At 58.1% G+C, this 18,838-nt stretch overlaps 1 protein-coding gene across 20 annotated transcripts in view; it reads left to right on the forward strand.

Annotated features, from left to right (window-relative positions):
• The first annotated feature begins 1,600 nt into the window (after positions 1-1,600).
• COL13A1 (collagen type XIII alpha 1 chain) overlaps positions 1,601-18,838 on the forward strand; it is a 146,443-nt gene continuing 129,205 nt past the window's right edge. For all 20 annotated transcript variants that reach the window (XR_005793453.1, XR_005793461.1, XR_005793452.1 and 17 more), the window contains exons 1-2: positions 1,601-2,427; positions 18,060-18,132. Coding sequence is in view for 9 of the 20 variants with exons in the window: in XM_040485247.1 (XP_040341181.1) it covers positions 2,134-2,427; positions 18,060-18,132 (367 nt within the window). In the remaining 11 variants the exon portion in view is untranslated. The remainder of the gene's footprint in view (positions 2,428-18,059; positions 18,133-18,838) is intronic.

The raw sequence follows: 18,838 nt of genomic DNA on the forward strand, positions 1-18,838 counted from the left end.
AGAAATTCTCTGGCGCCCCCTGGTGGTCTCCAACACCCATGGGTTCTCTCAGGGATCGTCTTGAGTGGCTGGGGGGAGGCACCCATCTCCCCTGGGGGGAACACAGGCGGCCTTACCCGGCGTTCCACCTCGGGGAAATGCTAGAGCTTGCGCTGACCTGGAACCCCTGGCCAACAGCACTCTCCCAAGCATAATTTGGTATCCCTGTAGTCCCCCATGGGGCTGACTGACCAAGCCTGCAATGCTAAAGCGTTTATTACATATGAGCGCTACGTTACTATGTTACTCCCCTAAATGTGCTACACCCTTAGGTGTGCCTTGTCACTCTATTATACATCAGGCCCCACCAAGTCAGTATATACCTTGTCAAGTTGTACACCCTGCTTTTATAAAATGGAATCACAACACTCTGGTCACCCCAACCCGCATTTCACATTTCAAAGGCCGGCCTTTTTGTCCCCTGCCCCCTGTTCCTGGGAAGTAGGCTTTCTCCAAGAGCTCAATCCCACCACCTCATTTGCAAGAATGTCATGCGGTGGCAGGGAGATAAGGTCTCTTGGGATACAAATGTTACTGAAGGTGGGGGAATGACAGGAGAGGAAACTACAAACTGCCCTCAGGCCACCAGTGTCTCTCTACAGGAGCCTAGGAAATGACAGCAGGAGGGAGCGGGTGAGCTCCAGAGAAGGACTCTTGCAGGGAGAGAGTCTGACTGCGCGTGCCCTTGAGAATAGTTCACCTTTGATGGCTGGGCGGATTGGGGCAGGCTCCTCCGACAGTGGCGGGATGGAATGGGTCTCAGATCAATGACAGGCAGGAAGGGGAGGGACCGGGACCTGACTCTCAGGTACCTTGTTTGGAATTAAGCCTTCTTGCTCAGTTTCATTCTCCTGTACCTTGTTACATCTTGGTCCCGAAAGAGAGAAAAGGAGGCCAATTCCTCTGCCCTCTGGAGGGCTGACTTTTCACCCCGGAGTAAAGACGTTAAAGATGTGCTAGGTGGAATGAGCCCAACCAAAGGCTCCACAGAGCTGCAGGACTCGGGAGGTACAGGGCCCAAGGTGGAACTGGTTTGGGGTGAGCGGGGAGGGAATGAGACACCGGGACACGTTGGGGGGGGGGGGGGACAATGGTGGCAGAAAAGATTTAGAGCTTCCTGCTCAGGATATAGAGATCCATCTAGGTGCCTGACCATAACTCAGCCAGGTTCTTTGGAGGATCCCAAAGGCTGCCTTTGCCAACTTGTCCCAAAGCAGAGAGATGCCTGGCCCCTCCACTTCGGTGGAAGGCAGAGGGCCCTCGGTGTGAATCCGGAGAAAGGGAGCGAAGTAGAGCCCCCGCTCCACTCCACACCCCCTTCCTGCCTATAAATAACCCCGAGTGTCACTTCAAAGGGGACAGGGAGCGCGGGAGAGGGGCTCCCGGGCCCGCGGGTTGGGGCAGCGGGCCCAGCACACCACGCCCCCCACCCCGGGCGAGTTTGCATAAATAAATAAATCCAAGCCGTCGGCCCCGCAGGAGGTGGAGGAGAAGAGGGGAGGAGGAGGAGGAGGAGGAGGAGGAGGAGGAGGAGGGAGGGGGTGGGAGAGATTAGTTTGGGAAGTAGCACGGATTGCTCATCCGATCCGTTCGGCCGCAGCCAGTGTGTCAAATTACAGAGGCGCCGGAATCGGCCCCAACGCTTCTCGGCGGCGGCCACCACCCACCTCTGCCCATGGGGCCCTCGGTGTGCGCCCCTTCGCGCCGGGACTGAAGCCGGCTCGCCCGGGAGACGCGAGACACCAAGAAGGACCGACAGCGCGGAACCAACTCCGGGACTCTGCAGATACTTGAAGGGGGAAACGGGGCGGAGAGGAGAGCCGGCCGGATTCCCCTAACTTTCCTGGACTTGGAACGTTCTTCGAAGTAACTCTCTCCTCACCTGGGTCTACTACCGCTGTACTGCCAGCGGCAGCTGGTTGTGTTCTCTCGGCTGTCCCCCTCCTGCCGCTAATTTTTCCATCGTCTTTGCCGGGAGCAAAGGAAAGGGACATTTTTCCCCCCTTGCCCGCAGCTTGGATCGCGCCTCTGGGCAGCGGCTCTCGCCTTTATTTATTCTATTTATTTATTTATTGGTTCTCGAGACGCAAGGGGATGGTAGCCGAGCGCCCCCGCAAAGCGGCAGCCGCCGGTGCCCGCGGCCCGGGGGAGCTAAGCGCGCCCGCGACGGTGGCGCTGGCGGTGGCGCCGGCGGAGCGCTGCGCGCGGCTGCCGAGCCCGGGGTCGTGCGGGCTGCTGGCGCTGGCCCTGTGTTCGCTGGCGCTCAGCCTGCTCGCCCACTTTCGGACCGCGGAGCTGCAGGCCCGGGTGCTGCGCCTGGAATCGGAGCGTGGGGAGCAGCAAATGGAGACGGCTATTTTGGGACGAGTCAACCAACTGCTGGATGAGGTCTGTGCTCTTTGTTACTGGCTTTTATCCCTGCCCGCGGCGCCCCCTCGCGCAGCCTCCAAACTTTCGACCAGCCGGTGCCCGCGGGCTCTTGCTCTCCAAGCGGCGCGGTGCGCCGGGGCCTCGCAGGAGCCGTCTGCTGGGGGCGGGGGTGGGGCCCCCCCCCCGGGGGGTGGGGGCGGGGACGGACGTTGCCCTGCGGTGGACTCGGAGGAACCGAAGGACCCCGGCTGCTTGCGTGGGACCTTTCCGCTCCCGCCGCCGGCAGGCGCCCCCAGCGTCCCGCGCAGAGAGCGCCTGGGCGCGCTGGGCAGGTGGAGCGGGGCATGGCGCGCGGAGGCGCGCGGAAGCTGCCAGGCCCTGCTTCTGCCTCCAGGCAGCCCGCCAGGGCGGTGTGAGAGCCTCCCAGCGCCCACGCGGCGGGATATGTGCCCGGTGGCCCCGACCAGGGCTTGCTGGGCCCCCGCGGCCCTCCCCATCCATCCCTCGAGGATCAGCGCTGCCTGACTTTTATTGCCACGTTCAGCTGGGAAGAGGGTGTGAGGGAGTGAGTCATCCAAGGGGCTGAGGGGGACAGAAGGGGCAGTCCTTGCAGGGAGTGGTGTCCCGATCACGGCCCATTGCCCCAGGTTGTTAGGGCCCAGGTGTGGGTCGCCCTGGTTCTACTGTCCTTGGGACCGAGTAAGCCCATACTCTCTTGTTTCTTATCCCTGGTCCCCTGGGATGGTCCCCACCATTTCGTGTTTGCGTGTTTTTCTGGGGAAAGGATGCTGAGCTTTCTCCACTTCCGAAATGTCCTTGAACCTAAGTGGATTAAAAGCCACTAGTGTTTCTTGGCCATGGCAATCTTAGGAGTACATGAAAAGAACTCACCCAGGAAGGAGGGACATACAGTCTCATTGGTGCCACCAGAGGAAAAGCTGGGCAGTGAGAGTGTGAGTCTTGGTGACTTATAAGGATCTGGACAGCACAAGGGATCCAGGGCCCAAATGAAGGGGAGGACCCACAGGTAAGGGCAGCAGTGGCCTGGGAAGAGGTCCTGGAACAGCCTGGAAAGTTCCCCTGAGGAAGAACTCAGAGGGGGCCTCTTACTTAGTAGGAGCAGTAAAGTGCAGGGAGGTGGTTTTTATCCCCACTCTGCTACTTAAAAGCTGTGCAGCCTGGGGCAAATACCCTCACTCCTCTGAGCTCGAACATGGTTGTGGTCGTGGTGAGCATCCGAGCCCAGTTCTAACCGTGGTGGGCCCTGGGATCATTCTGGCACAAGGTACCAGTTCCCTACAGCCAGGCCTCTCTCAGGTTCCATTGCCAGGCAAAGGCTGATAATTTGCCACACACCTTTCCAGGGTGGACACCGAGAGGGAGGCCACAGGGCCAGAGCAGAGAGGGTGGTCCCAGGACAAGCTTACTGAGACTAGCGGCACACCCATGACCACTGCCGGCAGCTCATTCCCATGCCCTGCCAGGACCCAGGGGATGGCCACCCACAGTCCCCTGGGAAGTGTCTGGGCTCAACAGGCAGGCAGCCTTTGCCAGCTGGTTGACAGTGCACGTGGGACTGGCTGGGTGGTGGAGATGGTGTTCGGGCAGTCAGGGCTCCCGCCAGGTATCTCAGGGTCCTTGACAGCAGAGGGACAAGCATCTGGCTCTGGGAGCCCCTCTCAAAGCCTCTCTCCATCCTTTCCTCTTCCTGGCCCCTCCTGCTGGCCAGGGCATGCCCCAAATCCTTGCTTCCTCTGCTTGAGACTTAACCATGTCAAGTCTCTCGCTCTCCGGGCCTTGGGACTGACAATGTTATCTGACGTGCTGATTCCTCCTCTGCAACCCGTAGCTTCCTGTGTACCTACTGACTTCTGAGACCTCTCATCTGCTAGAGCATCTGAACTGACCCCCGTTTTACAGATGGGGAAACTAAGGACCGCAGAGGGGCAGTAGGTTACCCCGAGTCATATGATGAGACCCAGAACTAGAACCTAAGCTACTGACCCCACTTCCCTGGCTCTTCACTCTGTCCTGCCACCTTCCTTTGACCATTTTCATTCATTCACTTGGCAAATGTTTCTGAGAGCTGGCGTGGATCAGGCATTGGTTGGGGGGCGGGTGTCACACATCTGCCCTCCTAAACTTACAGACAAATAGGACCCAAAAAAAGACAACGGGCGGTGACCATGTCATGTGAAACATGCTACGATAATAGAGGCGGAGGAGGTCTGGGGAATGTATCAACATGCAACATACCTGACGGCAGTGGCTTCCTGGGAAAGTGATTTTCAAGTGAAGCCTTAAAGGGTGAATAGGAGACTTCCAGGCAAAAGGGATGAGTGGAGGGGCCTGTTCCAAGGGGCAGAGAACAGCTTCTGAAGGTTGGAAGAGTGGGGGGCGGGGGTGCGGTTTGCCTTGGGGAGCTGAATGGTGGAAGATCTGACTGGAGAGAGACGGGTAGCCTGGGTCAGCAGGTGCCGTTAGATCTATGTGAGGGCAATGGGGAGCCATAGAAGGGCAGGTATGTTCCTAGAATGGGGCGGAGAGTAGGGCAGAGAGGAAGGCCAAACAAGCGGCTAGCACAGGCCAGAGGGGGCTGGGGCCCGGACTGGGCTGCAGGTGGGGACAGAGAGGAGTGAGTGAAACCGGTGGGAAGTGAGGTCAACAGCAGAGGGCACCGGAGCCAGAGGGAGGGGCCCGTCCTATGGGTGGAGGCGGCAGGTGGCCTTGTCCATGGGGAGTGGCCCTAGGAGGCATGCCCTGGGTGGGGCCTGTGGTCCAGAGGTTCATGAAGGGACACTCCAAGGGCTACACGGTCCACTGCAGTTACGTGAGACCCATTATACTTCATTAATTACAACTTAATACATCTAAAATTAAGGTGATCAGTCACACTAGCCACATTTCAAGTAGGCTCAAGAGACACCCGAGGCTAGTGGTTGCCAGTTGTTGGACGCCGTAGACACAGAATATGTATATCCTCACAGAAAGTTCCGTGGGACAGCACTGCACTAGGAGCAAAGCCAGCAAATGTGTCCGGGAGCAACTTGAGGCCTCCCTCCTCCCTAGGAGTCCCTTTCCTAGGTGTGCTCTCCCAGGGCTGAGCAGAGGGCAAAGGTGAGGCAGGGGTGAGGCGGGGAAGGGAGAAGCGGGGGGCCATCAGATCCCCCAGAGGGAAGAAAAGGCAGAGGAGAGCCCGGGCAGTGGCTTTGTTAGCAGAGTGATTCTGCGACATGCACATGTGGAGGGCTCCTTCGGTAAAGGGCACACAGGCACCCCGTGAGTGGAGGGACCCCACCCCGGGATTCCAGCTGGGCTTTGCCCCCAGCCATGTGGCCTTCGGCAAGCCATGCCACCCCCTAAACCTCAGGCTCCTCCTCTGTAACGCCCAGGCTCTGCCTCCCTCTTGGGGTTGCTGTGAGATTTTCAGGAGATGGCAGGTGGGAGGATGCACTAGAAGGTGCCCCCACCAAAGGCCGTGCCCAGGACTGTACGAGTGCTCCCCGGAAGCTGGGGCAGACAATCCGTCCTGCAGCAGGTGGGCCTGGCCACTCCCTGGAAGATGGAAGAAGGGCACTGGACAGGGCAGTCCGGTGAAGCACACAGCCTGTGCGGTGGCCTGGAGGCACGAACCCAGGGGCACCGCAAACCACCCCCCCTGCCCAGGGGGGAAAGCGGCATGCTGGGTGTGGGGATCTGGAAGGCGGGTGGAAGAAAGGGCCAGCAGGGAAGGCCAGGCTGAGGGGACCCGGTGGGAGAGGAGCCTGGAATGAGGCAGGCCAGAGGCAGATGTTAGCAGAAGGCCTGGATCTGAGGGGCCTGGCCGTGGGGGAGGGGAGGGTCAGAGCGGGGAGAGGAGGATGGGGGCGGGGAGCCAGCTCATGGGGAGCTGGCAGTGTGGCTTCCAGTCCTCAGGCCCCAACTCTTCCCCCATCGGTGCCTCTCTTCTGGGCTGGGACCCTTAATGAGCGCTCCAGCTGCCTGTTACTTGATTTGCTTGCTGTGAAGAAAGAAACTGGAATGTCCCAAACGGAGGAAATCGGATGTCACCAGGGGCTGGGCAGAGGGTGTGCTGGGAAGCAGGAGGGACCCGAGTTCAGACAGCTAGATCCAAGTTGTAGGATCTATGGTGTCAGCAGCCAGCTTCCGGGTGGGCACCGGCGGGGGGGGGGGGGGGGGTGCCAGGCGGACTCCCCTCCCCCAACAGTGAGAGTAACGGCACCCCTGATGAGAACGTCTCACGTTTATAGGGTCCATACAGCAGCCGCTGCTGTGAGCGTTACCTCTTTCAGTCCCCACAACCTCCCTGAGGGACTGACGCTCTCACTGCCCCATTTTACAGATAAGAAGACTGATGTCACTGTCCTTCCATCCTGCTCTCTATGATCCAGTCCTTTGGGTGGGAAGGGCGTTTTCCACCTTCAGGAATTCCCTGGGGGTCGAGGGAGGGTTGAAACTCTAGGCTAAAAAGTTGAAGAACCCTGGGCAGACTCCCTCCTCCATAAAAATAACAATACCAACCACCGTAACAGGAATGTCTTACATTTAGAGGGTATGTGCCGGGGCCTTTTACTGGTTTTTTTTCCAGAGGAGAATTCAGGGGAGAGATCAAAGCAGCGTCTGAAAGACGGGGGGCTCTTACCGAGGAAGTATGTGCCTCTGGGGGTGTGGCCTGTAGATCACAGCAGCCTGGGCCTCCGTAATCAGACAGACCCTAGATCCCCTTATATGCAGCCAGCCAGCCTCCACTGCGTCTGACTTTGCATATGTGGTCAGTGCCTGAGCGGTCTTGTGGGGAGTCAATGGAAGGAAGATCCTCAGAGCCCCTCAATCCCAGCCCCTTCTCTCTATAGATAAAAAACAGGTCTGAAGCCTCCACAGCCAGGGATCAGAAGAGCCAGAGGTAGGATCCCCCTCTCTGGAGAGCATCTGTCTTCCACACCACACCTTCCCCCTTCCAGACAATAGTTAATTGTCTGGTGAAGTGGTGGTAAAGACTTGGCATGCTCCACTCCCCATTCCCTGGCCTCAGCAGACATTGCTAATCGACTGCAGCACACTTTCCCCGTTGAGCTTACATACGGCCTCAGAATGCTTTTCAGCGCTGCCCCAGGGAAGCTGCCACTAATTAGTGAGAGTCGGTGTTCGAGAGAAAGAGCCATCTCATGATTCTAAGTTAAAAGAAAAATACAGAGCAATAGTTATTACAGATAACACCAGGGAGAGGGGGTAACATTTTACAGCTTCTCCAAAGGCCTTACAGTGATCAGGTAGCTCCAGACCAAACTGAGGACCTCATTAAGTAGCAAACCCTCATAGGAAAATGGTGAGAGAGTCAAAGCGTCTGAAACACGATGCCGTCTGCCTTAAGCAAAGATGCACAGTTTGACACCCTCAGAAAGATGCTTTTTTCCCCTTACTCCTAATCATTTTCATCTTGCCCCAGTGCCTTCTGGAAAGCCTTCCCCAAACCACTCCAACCCAAAACGGGCTCTCTCTCTGCTCTGACTTCCTGCAGAACTTGCTGGCCATGCCAAACATCTAGCTGGGAGAGGGAAAGTAGAGACATGGCATGGGCTGACTTCTCTTGTCCCCAGCCCCACGGCAGCCATTCCTAACCTCTCAACACATGCCCAGGGAGCCTAGATCAGCCTCAGAATCCTTCTCAACACAGCCGCCCAGACTGCCCCTCCCTGGGTCTTAGCGTCAGCGTGCAACGTAATCCCTATTTGCCTTCTGTGGCTCTGCCTCCAGCACATTGTGCAGTGTGTTCTCCTCTCTGTTGCCTTTAAATATCTTGTCTCACATTTGATCTCGCACAATCCAGCAGCAGGGAGGGATGAGAGCCCACTGGTCTCCATGTCCCTTACGGAGCCCAGGGACTGCGTAATGTAGGCAGCCCTCACCAATTAGTTGCCGATTTCAGGTCCCTCTGTTACAGGTTACTCTCTTTCCCCCATCCCAACCCAAGACGCAGCTGTATGCTCAGCATTTGCTCAGGGGCGTGCCCTGGAAATGGTGTTTCAGAGCAACCAGCCGAAGGGGAAACGAGCTGCGTCCCTAGTGCGCTGGCCAGGAGAGTGGGGATGGTTCAGGGTGATGTGTTCCCGCCTGGACAGAGCGGCTGGAAGCGTCCATCCATTCCCGTCCACAACCCCCAATGGCCAGCAGCTTCCTCTCCACCCGCCCAGGCGCCTGGCACATTTTTGGTTGGGGCAAAACAGTAAGGTGGGTAAGCCCACAGCATGTGACGTCACATGGACCTCTGCCGCTGGCTACTTGTGTGACCTGAGCCTCAGCGTCCTGGTCGGAGCAATGGAGATGATGATGGCCTCCTCGCGGGTTGTTGCCGGATTAGATGAAATCTTTCAATTAATAGCAGCTGTAATCCTCACCACCTCCCTCATCGTTGAGTCATAGCTAATATTTATTGACCACTGTTCCAAGATTTCTACCACCTCTTACTTCGTTTACTTCTCAAAATAATCCTCTGAAGTGGTTATATTTTTATATATATTTCATTTTACGTTCCTTCAGGAGAGAAAAATGGAGGCCCAGAGAAGTTCAGTGACTTTGCCAAGGTCCCACAGTGAGTCGCGGAGGCAGGCCTTGAACCCAAGCATTCTGGCCCCAGAGCTAGCCCTTTGAGGCCGCTGGTGGTACACCATCTGTAGAAAGTACCATACCCTACTAAGCCAGCTGAGGCAGGTCGTGGAGACCAGGGGCTAGGGACCTGTTCAGTTTGGTTCAGCTTCCGCAGCGGTGGCGCTGATTGAACTGACTTGGCATCAGGCCTACGTGACCATCTTTGCTGTAAAATGCCCCAGAGGATGTCGTTTGTGACATCAGGCCTTGGTGATGAACACCTTTAGGAAAATCACTGTCCAGAACTTTCCAGGAGGGATGGATCAGGTCGTGTCTCTTGGACACTGAACCGCCCTCTAGAAAGCTTAGCACCCAACCTGGGGTTCACCCTGTGACACGGGCTAGTCCTTCGGGCAGAAGTTTCTGCCTAAGTCCCAATCCCAGTTCCCGTGTATCACCCTGTCCTCGCCTTTCTTGGTGCCCCTTACCTCCAGCTGCCTTGCGGACTAATACATGTCTGTCTGTCCACGCAGCCAGCTGAATGTCTCCTTTTGAAGCAAGGCCGGGGGAGAAGCGCTTTAACAACTGAACTCTTTAGAGTTAGTCTCCCCTCCTTCTCGTACCTGCGTGTCCTCAAAGACCTGGCCCTGGCTGCAGAGCATCAGCTGGGAGCTGTAAAACCCACCGAGGCCGACCCCCTTCCTGGAACCCCGATGCTGTCCCTGTGGGTAGGGTCTTGCGGTGGGGTATTTAGCAAGTCCCATGGCTGGCAACCCCTGAGACGGAGAGAGACAGCATTTACCCGTGCCACTACACCCAGGCCCCTCACCTGGGTCCCGAGCAGTGCCGAGAGGCTGGCGCCGGCAGTCATGAGGGTCACGGTGCTGGGATCTGGGGAGGGCCTGGGAAGGCTGGGGCGGACCGGGGTCCCCGGCTCTCCCGGGCGGTGTCCGTGATGCCAGCAGACCCCAGCCGCAGCTCCACACTGACGCCCCCCCAACATCCGCATGCCGAATGCCCCCTGCCCTGGGTGGGGGCCTCCCTGCAGAAAATTCTTTGCGGCCGAAAAGGGCAGAGACGCAGCTGCAGGCAGCAGGGGCTCCTCTGGTCCTTCAAAAAGCAGGGGCGAGCCACGCACAGAGGGGAGGAACTTCCTGCCCGAGAGGCTGGGCACGGCTTTCCAGGGAGACACAGGGGCTCCCCGTCTCCTAGCCTGGAGTCTATTGTAGGTTTTCCCGAAGCCCCGCGTGGCTAGAGTCCACGCGGCCTGGGCCCCTCCTGCCTCTTCAGCTTCCTTGCCTCTCCTTGCCGCCCACGCCCACCCCCGCCTCGGGCTTCCTTAATGCCCGCGGTCCAGTCTCAGTCTTTCCTTTACTCGGTATTTCCCTGTCCATCCGGCCCTCCTGCCAGCAGGCTCCTGCCTTTATGTTCTTTCAGTTATAGCGGGGACGCCTTGCCGCCCGCAAGGGACACATCTTCCCCAGGAAGGCTGTGACAGGGCCTGCCATCCCGCCGTCCAAGGGACTTTACACCTGCAGTTGCCTGTCACGCTGCAGTGCCTCTCGAGCCCCTGTCGTCAGGTGTTCTCTATCGGGTCACGCTCTGCCAAGGAGGCCTGTAGGGCAGGATGGGAAGGGTGACCTCAGGAGACAAGGATGCAGAAAGGGGACTGGTTAAAGGGGCATTACCTGGGGCTCTTCCAGGAATAGCCTTAGTCCCAGTGAGCTGGCATTTGTGGTTTCCTGGGGGTAGGGGGAGACTCGGTGATATGGGAGGTCAGAGGATGGTCCTGCTACCTCCAGCCTCCCCCCTACTCCATAGAATCAGAGTGTTGGAAGGGAGTGTTGGAAGGAAGGGGGGAAATCCCCCCCCACCCCCGCCCCGATATCCCTGGTTCTGAGGCTTACATACCCACAGTGACAGGGAGCTCACTACCACATGCAGCTCACTGTTCTGGCTGTAATGTGCGTGTTCGTCTTGTCAGAGCACCACGCCCGTCTCTACACCTGCCATCCTACCCCTCCAGCGTGTCCTGAAAGCACCTCAAACTCCACGTGTCTAAACTGAGTAGGAGCCCGCCGCTCCCCGCAACCCCTTCATCTGTGGATGCACTGGCTTCCAGCTGCACCTCCTCCCAGACACCGCCTGCACCATCTCGGCCTCCTGCAGACTGTCTTCTTTTCTCTACGACTGCCCGCCCGTCCCCACCCAGGCTACCCGAGGCTCTTCTGGGCTGTGACAAGGGCCTCCTAGCTCACCTGCTCCTGTTCCACTCTGCCCTGTCCCACTCAGCACCCACACAGCAGCTGGAGTGATCTTTCAGGGGCGCCTGGGTGGCTCAGTCGGTTGAGCGTCTGACTTCAGCTTAGGTCACGATCTCACAGTTTGTGGGTTCAAGCCCCGCGTCGGGCTCTGTGCTGACAGCTCGGAGCCCAGAACCTGCTTCCAATTCTGTGTCTCCCTCTCTCTCTCTCTCTCTCTCTCTCTGCCCCTCTCCCATTCACACTCTGTCTCTTTCTCTCAAAAATAAATAAACGTTAAAAAAAAAAAAAAAAAAGGAAGCTCTAAATACAGTCACCACAGTCCCCTAATTACACTCTTTGGTAACTTCCTATTGCCATCAGGCCAGAGACTACATCTCTTAATGTGGTTCATGGGGCCTGAAGAGCATGGCCCTCGCCACCCTCTCTTGCCTCAGGGCTCCTGGCTTCCACTCCAGCCCTCTCAGCCCAGCCCCTCCCTGCTCTGTGTAGGGGACCCCTGCTTCATCCTGCACCGGGCCCCGAAACTACCCCAGGCCCCTGGAACCTTTAGTCCTAGGCTCGTGACAGCCTGCCCCCTGCCCACATCTGCATAGTTCCAAGGGCCCCACTCCCTAACTCCCTGAGGCAGCAGCAGGGCCGAAGGTTAGCTGAAAGGAAGGACTTTCTCCTATGAAGCCTGGAAAACTCACCCCGGGGCATTCACCTCCTTTCCCTCAACTCTTTCTGATCTGCGCAGCCTGGAGCGACACCCCTGTGCGGTTCTGGTGAAACGGGGGGGGGGGGGGCAGAGGCAGCCCGTGGCATCCGGCGGCCCCTCGGGGCCCTGTTTCACGGCCCTGGGAGTCTGTGATCAGGTGCCAAGTGCGTTGCACAAAGAGGACTGTGTGGGGAGGAAGAAGACAGTTCCCTGGGCACACCCCATGGCACCCCCTCCCGGCCCCCGGAGCAAGTCCAGTTTGGGCGGGTGTGGCTCGAGTGTCTCAATTTCCTCCGTCTTGATTTCCCCGCGCTGATTTTCCTGCGCTCCGCCATGGGCCTGTCCCCTTAACAAAGCCCGTCTACGGGACCAGCACACCCCCCCCCCCCCCCACCGCGAGCCATCCCTGGGATTAGACCCAGGCACTGGCTCTGTGCCGCCTCCGTCCTGCCTCTGTGTCTTTGCTCCTCACCAGAACGCCCCCCTCCCCCATTTCCATCTTTCCAAATTCTGCCGAAGCCCACGTCCCCCTGCACCGCAGGGAAGGGCAGACCTCCAAGCGATTAATCCAGTTCAAGTGTGGACCCGAGACACCAGACCAGTCCCTGCCCTCCAAGAACTGGCTTGATCTCCAACAGGACGCCATCCCAGGGACCGTGTGGCACGCGGTGATGAAAGGGGCTCTGGCACATGGGATGGCACACCGCTGTGGGCCAGGCATTGTAATCAGACGCTGGTGCAGGGACTGGAGCTCTGCTCAGTGTGGTCGTGTCAATGGGCAGTTCAAAGTCGAAAGGCAGGGCTGCAGGCAGGACCCTCTTTATGGTTTCCAAGGCCTTTTCCACAGCAACACCGGGAGGTTGGTGGGGGAGGGGGGGGTAATAGCCCCATTTTACAGATTCCCTGTGGGAGGGGAGGTGCCAGGATCAAGGTCACAGCCGTGGCGTGCGGAGCTCACCTGCTCTGGGCTCCACCCCCCCCCCCCCCCACCACCGCTTGGACACACGTATTACAGAGGACCAGGTGGAGCCTGAGCCCTTTAAGAGTCCTGGAGCTAAGCACAGGGAGGGAGTGGCCCCTAAACCCAAGGCCAGGCCTCGCCGCCTTCTCTGGGGGGAGTGAGTAGCCGCCTGGCATTTTCCCTTTGATACTGATACAGGCATTTTAATAGCTGCAAAGATCAGGCAGTCATGTTTCGGCTCTGGCCATGTGGGGCATTCCAGGAGGCCCTGGCCTCCAGCAGGGGTGGAGCAGGAGGGCTGCTCCATCCAGGGTGGCTGTGGGTCCACGCTGGAGTCTTGGCAGGTTCTCCACCCACCCCTGAGCCTCCTCTTGGACGTTTCTCACCAGGGGTCTCAAGCTCGGATGCCTAAGGGGGCCAGGCTGGTGGCCTAAGTAAGCGAAGCCAGCCAGGGAGAGGTACTGTGATGACCCGGGCAGCACATGCCCACATAAAAGGGACAGCCATCTCTCAGCACCACCCAGTCGTCGCCATGGCCCAGTGCTGCCAGATGCCCCATTGTATAAGAGAGATCGGAAGTCCACACCTCGATGTGAGATCTCCTGATTTATGAACAACCGCTGTTTATTGAGCACCTACCATATGCCGGGCCTTGTTCTAGGCACGGGCGATATGACGCTCCCAGTTCTTCACATCTGGACACTCTTTTTGTTTTCTGATCTCATCTCATTTTATCCTTCTACCTGGCCTGTGTAGTCCCGGGGATAACTAATGTCATCCCCGTTTTATACATGAGGAAATTGAGGCCCTGAGGGGCTATATCTCTTGCTTAATACACAGTGGGAGAGCCGAAAACAGACCATGTCCTTGTGGAACTTACTTACCTTCCTGTGATCAGCATAGACAGGAAGCAAAATAAATGAGCCAACAACGCAACAAGATCCAAAGGAGAAAAGTAAAACAGGGAGGAGGGATAGGAAGTATGTCGCAGGAGGGCACTGGGGGCAGAGAAGACCTCTCTGAGAGTGAGACGGTGGTTAGCTAGGAAACGAACATCCCAAGCAGACAGGCCAACAAGTTCAAAGGCCCTGGGGTAGGAGAAAGCCTGGCATGAGCAGGAGCATCAAGGAGGCCTGTGTGGCCCCCTGGCGGCCATGTTGAGAATGCTCTGTGGGGCAAGGCTAAAGGCAGGGAGTTATCACGAGGTTATCACGAGGGGGTCGCCAGGAGGTTGTCACAGTGACTGGGACAGAGATGATGAGGCTTGAACTGGGCGTAGTGCGGAGGTGGTGGAAAGGGGTCAGATCCTGGATGTGTCCAGAAAGTGGATACCAGGAGCAGCTGGCCAAATGGGCGTGGAGTGAGAGCGAAGGAAGCATCACTGATGACCTCCAGGGTCTGGCGACATGCAGTCACCTTTCTCTGTGACGAGGAAGACAGCGGAGGGGCAGGCTCAGGGGAGTGGGGACGAAATATGAAGGGCCCGGTTTCGCCAAGCTAATTTTGAGATCCAATCAATGGAGGTGTTAAGTCGGGAGCTGGATACGTGCGTCTGGTTCTGGAGGAAGATCCGAGCAGGAGAGGCAGTGAGGTCAGCATCGTCACGTACAGAGGAGACATGACGCAGGGCGAGGGCCCCCAGGAGCCAGAGCAGAGAGAAAAGAGGTGAGCCAGGGCCCTGCGGCCTCCAAATAGATAAGAAGGAACCAACAGAGGAGACAGAAGGTGCACGGACTGGCAGGAGGGAAACTGGGAGGGTGGCGTCCTGGCAGCCAGGTGGAGAGAGGGGCGAGCGAATACTGTCACGGGCTGAGATGAGAAGGACTGTCCCCTGGGCTTAGCAACACGGGGGTCACTGACGACCTGGGGGACAGCGCTTGGTGGAGGGAGGGTCAGAGCCTTGCAGGGGTGCTCCAGGAGTTTGCCTGGGAAAGAGCGTGGTCAAGAGAGGATTTTTCTTTTCCTTTCTCCTTATGGGGGGGGAGGAACAGCAGCGTGTCTGCCTAATGATTACATCAGGGAGTGGCAGGCGACAGCTACATCCCGGCCGCAGCCTGTTTTCGTAAATGTGTCTTTACCGGAACACAGCTTTGCGTTTCGTGTTTTCTGTGGCTGCTTCTCGCCTCCGGCAGCACGGCTGAGTGGTTGTGTCGTCGTGCAGCTCGCACAGCCTGAACTATTCCGTAGCTGGCCCTTTATAGCAAAGGCCGAGCCTGATGAGAGCCCCGGATGGAGCCTAGAGCAGGGAATTGCTGATGTGGGTGGGCGGGGAAAGCCTGGCGTGCATGCAGGTGCAAGGTTGGCCTCACGTGGGAGAAGCAGAGAGAAGGGGCAGGTGCCGTCGCAGGCGCATGTGGGCGGGCGTGCACGGTGGCGGGAGCCGCTGGCAGGCCTCTTCTGGCTGCTTCTGTTTTCTCAGGGTCATCAGTTGACAGGGACGTTGGGGGGAAGGGCGCTGGGGTTGGGAAGGAAGGAGGCGGGAGAAGCAGGGGCCGGGAGCTGAAGGATCCAGGGAAGCACCGAGCACCTGCTGGGCTCTCATCCGGGATAACGGTAGCGGTAGCGAATTAGAGCAAGGCCACAGCATGCGACCGTAAGCAGCACGTTTCCTGGCTGTCAAGAGGGCATGGAACTGTCAGGGGCCTGTGTCACCATAAATTCAGCCTTTGCCAGTGCCCTGCCCTGTGCCCTCCCACCGCGCTCAGCCCTCCAGCCATGCTGCCCCGACCCCCTCTAACACCCTTAATCCTCTGCGCCGTCTGTCTCAGGCCCTTTGCTTCTGCTTCCTTCTGCCTGGAACACACCCCCTCCACGTCTGCGCATGACTCATTTCCTTGCTCGCGCCAGGTCAGTGCTGAACGTCCCCTCCACAGAGACCCCTTCTCTGACCCCCGAGTTTCCAATACCTCCTGCCATCACTGTTCGCTTTACCCTACTTTATTTTTCTCTGCCACACTTACCACTGAATTGTTTGCTTGTTTGTTTCTCTGTCTCCCCCACCAGAAGGTGAGCCCCGCGAAGGCAGGGGCCCCATCCACCCCTTGCGTTGCATTCTCTAGCTCCAGGACCCAACCTCTGCTTGGCGTGTCGCTGGGGTTGAGTGAGCGCAACCCTGTGCAAACCCAGCTGGCCTTGGCTTGTCACTCGCTGGCTGGCGCTGCCTGTTAGCGGACGTAAGTCACATGCCTACTGTGTGCCGGCCACAGCCACAAATAAGCCCCTTGAAGAGCCCACAGGTTACTGGTGGGAAGGTTGCAGGTGGATGCACGTGGTCCCCCAGCGATGAGTGGATTCGTGAGCTGGGCTCAGAGCTGGGCCCTTCACTAGACTTTGTGCTGGGGGGTCATTTGTTTGCTTGGTAAGGATCCACCCGCAGCCTGACCTCAACATCTGTCTACCTAATATGTGTGTGTCAGCCGCCCTTCGTGAGCGAGGGCCTCCCTTTTGGAACATTCTTCCTTTCCTCTCCCTCCTGTCTATGTTGAGCTTCAGCCCCCTTCTGCCTTCAGAGCCTCTGCCCAGCAACCCCCCCCCCCAACCCCCACCGCCTGGTCTGCTGTACTCTCTCGCGCGGGGGCGTCGTGCGCCTCTCTCCAGCAGGATGGAGTGGACTTTGGGTCAAAAGATCTGAGGTCTCATCCCAGACCCGCCGCGGACACAGCTGTGTGACTCCACCAGGTCACTCAGCCTCTCTGAGCCTCCGTTTCCTGACGTAGAACATGAGATCACTAGGAAATCTCCCTTAGAGTTAGACTGTGAGAAAGAGGTGATTCTCCGGGCAAAATCGGCCAGCTCAATGGTAGTTCCCCGGGGGGGGGGGGGGGGGCTCCGCAGACATTACACATCCTCATGAAGCTTTCCTGACCTTCCATCTCCACCCCCCAAACAGCTGACACCAAATCCTATGACTTTCTTTACCTCTCCCGGGGCCCAGCCTGCGCGGCAGAACCACACAGCGCTGAGGAGGCAGACGATGGAGAAATGTGCATTGGGGGCTGGGCACCTGCTTCGCATGCAGGGACCTCAGTATACTGGTCAGAGTCAGCGCCTGCGAGCCACGGTGGCTGTGGCTGTGGCTGTGGCTGTGGCTGTGGCTGTGGTAGCTTTACATGTGAAATCAGTCACTTCAAACTACTGGAAACAAAGTCAATGAAAAAAAAAACATCACTGGAGGAACCGAATAAAACACATCTAGAGGCTAACTTGGCCCCGGGGCTACCAGGTTCTAACTGCCCAACTAGCATCCGAGCCCGGTGCCTGCCATACTCCACCTCTGACCTTGGCCGTGTTAGTCTCCCCGCCCTGTGCGTGGGGTTCCTCACCTGTAACCTGGGAGTGTGATAAGAGCCATTGACCATTCAATCCTCCCATTAACCCAGCGAGGCTTAATCCTGCTCAGGGTCGGAGGACTGCGTAGGGACGCGGGTAGCCTCGCCCCGGAAGCGTCCCTTGTAGCCTCTGTGCCAGTGTGGCCCACGCTGTGTGGCTGGGGGACCGAGGCGCTCGGCGCACTGCCCTTTGAAAAGTTGGGATGCTGGTGCTTACAGCCGTGTGCCTGTCCATCGCCACCACGGAAATGGCAGCTGCGAGGGCAGGAGACACCTCGGTCTTCTTGCCGCCACTTCCTTGGGGCCCTTCCTGATTGGCTCGGTGCTTTGCAAAGGAAGAGTTTCCATAGGGGGGGACAAGGTGGTCTGCTCAACCCCTCTCCCCCACCGCTGCCCAGGCCCGCCTGTGCCTGGCTGTGAGGGACACCAGAACAGAAGTCACTGTCCCTGACGCCAGGATCAATCAGGAGCCCAGACCTAGACAGGAAACAATTAGCAGAGAGCCGAGAAAAGTGGGTCATTGTGCCCGTGATTGTGGAGTGCAGGGAGGCCACAACTGGTTTATAGGGCCTTGGGGTTGGGGTTAATTTCTTTAAGAGCACTCAGAAGACATCAGACACTGAGATTCCCTAGATAGGACCTTCTCCATCTGCTTCTTATTATGCAGACGCCTGTGGCCAGTCTTTGATCCAGGAACAGTCTTCCCGCCGGCCCCCAGGTGGCCCTTTCTCCCCCTCCATCCCCACCAGCCTGCAGACCCTTCCCAGGGCTTGGCCTTCCAATCCGTGATCCCTCTTCTCTGTCTCCTTTCGCAGAAATGGAAGCTCCACTCTCGGAGGCGCCGGGAGGCCCCCCCGAAGACGTCTGCAGGGTGTCACTGCCCACCAGGTAAGGAGCCCTGCGCATAGGTGACCGGGAGGGGGACCGGAACCGGAGTTCCCCCGTAGTGGGCGTGATCTCACCACACCTGCTCGCGGCATCACTGTTGATGTGAAAGATGGGAATGATGGGATCTGAAATGCTTACCTCCCCTCTGCTGGTCAACTGGCCCGCCCACCTGCCATTTGTCATTCACTTGTTCACATATTCGTTCATCTGTAAATCCTTCTGTGGGAGGAGGGGGAGCCCGCCAGGGGGTGAAATCACGTATGACGATGAGGGCAGGGACCTGGCTCGTCAAGTTCACCGTTGTGCCCCCAACTCCCGGCACACAGTAGGTGTACAAAATTGTTACACAGATGAATGAATGAGTCCATCCTTGTAAAACTTGCCTGCCCTAGCCGGATGGCTCAGGGCGCTGTGCGTTTGCTGGACGCACAATGCATACTCACAATGCGACCCGCGTCAATGCATACTCACACACGGATTCGAGGCTGCAAGGTGGTGGGGGGGGGGTGGTAATCTGGACTCGGATCCCGCTTTTGCCGTCGACCGGCCCTGTGCTCCTCACCCGGGGTTCCCACTCCGTGCTGGGCTCCCTGCTGCGTGGTGAGTTCAATGGCACAGTCCACCGTTAATGGTAGTGACCAGTTACAGCTCACGAGGGCTCTTCTAGGTGAGTAGTCATTAGGATTAAGCTATGAGAATGACAGAT

The sequence above is a fragment of the Herpailurus yagouaroundi genome, unplaced genomic scaffold (genome assembly GCF_014898765.1).
Source record: "Herpailurus yagouaroundi ecotype Mexico unplaced genomic scaffold, PumYag 163, whole genome shotgun sequence".
NCBI lineage: Eukaryota > Metazoa > Chordata > Mammalia > Carnivora > Felidae > Herpailurus > Herpailurus yagouaroundi.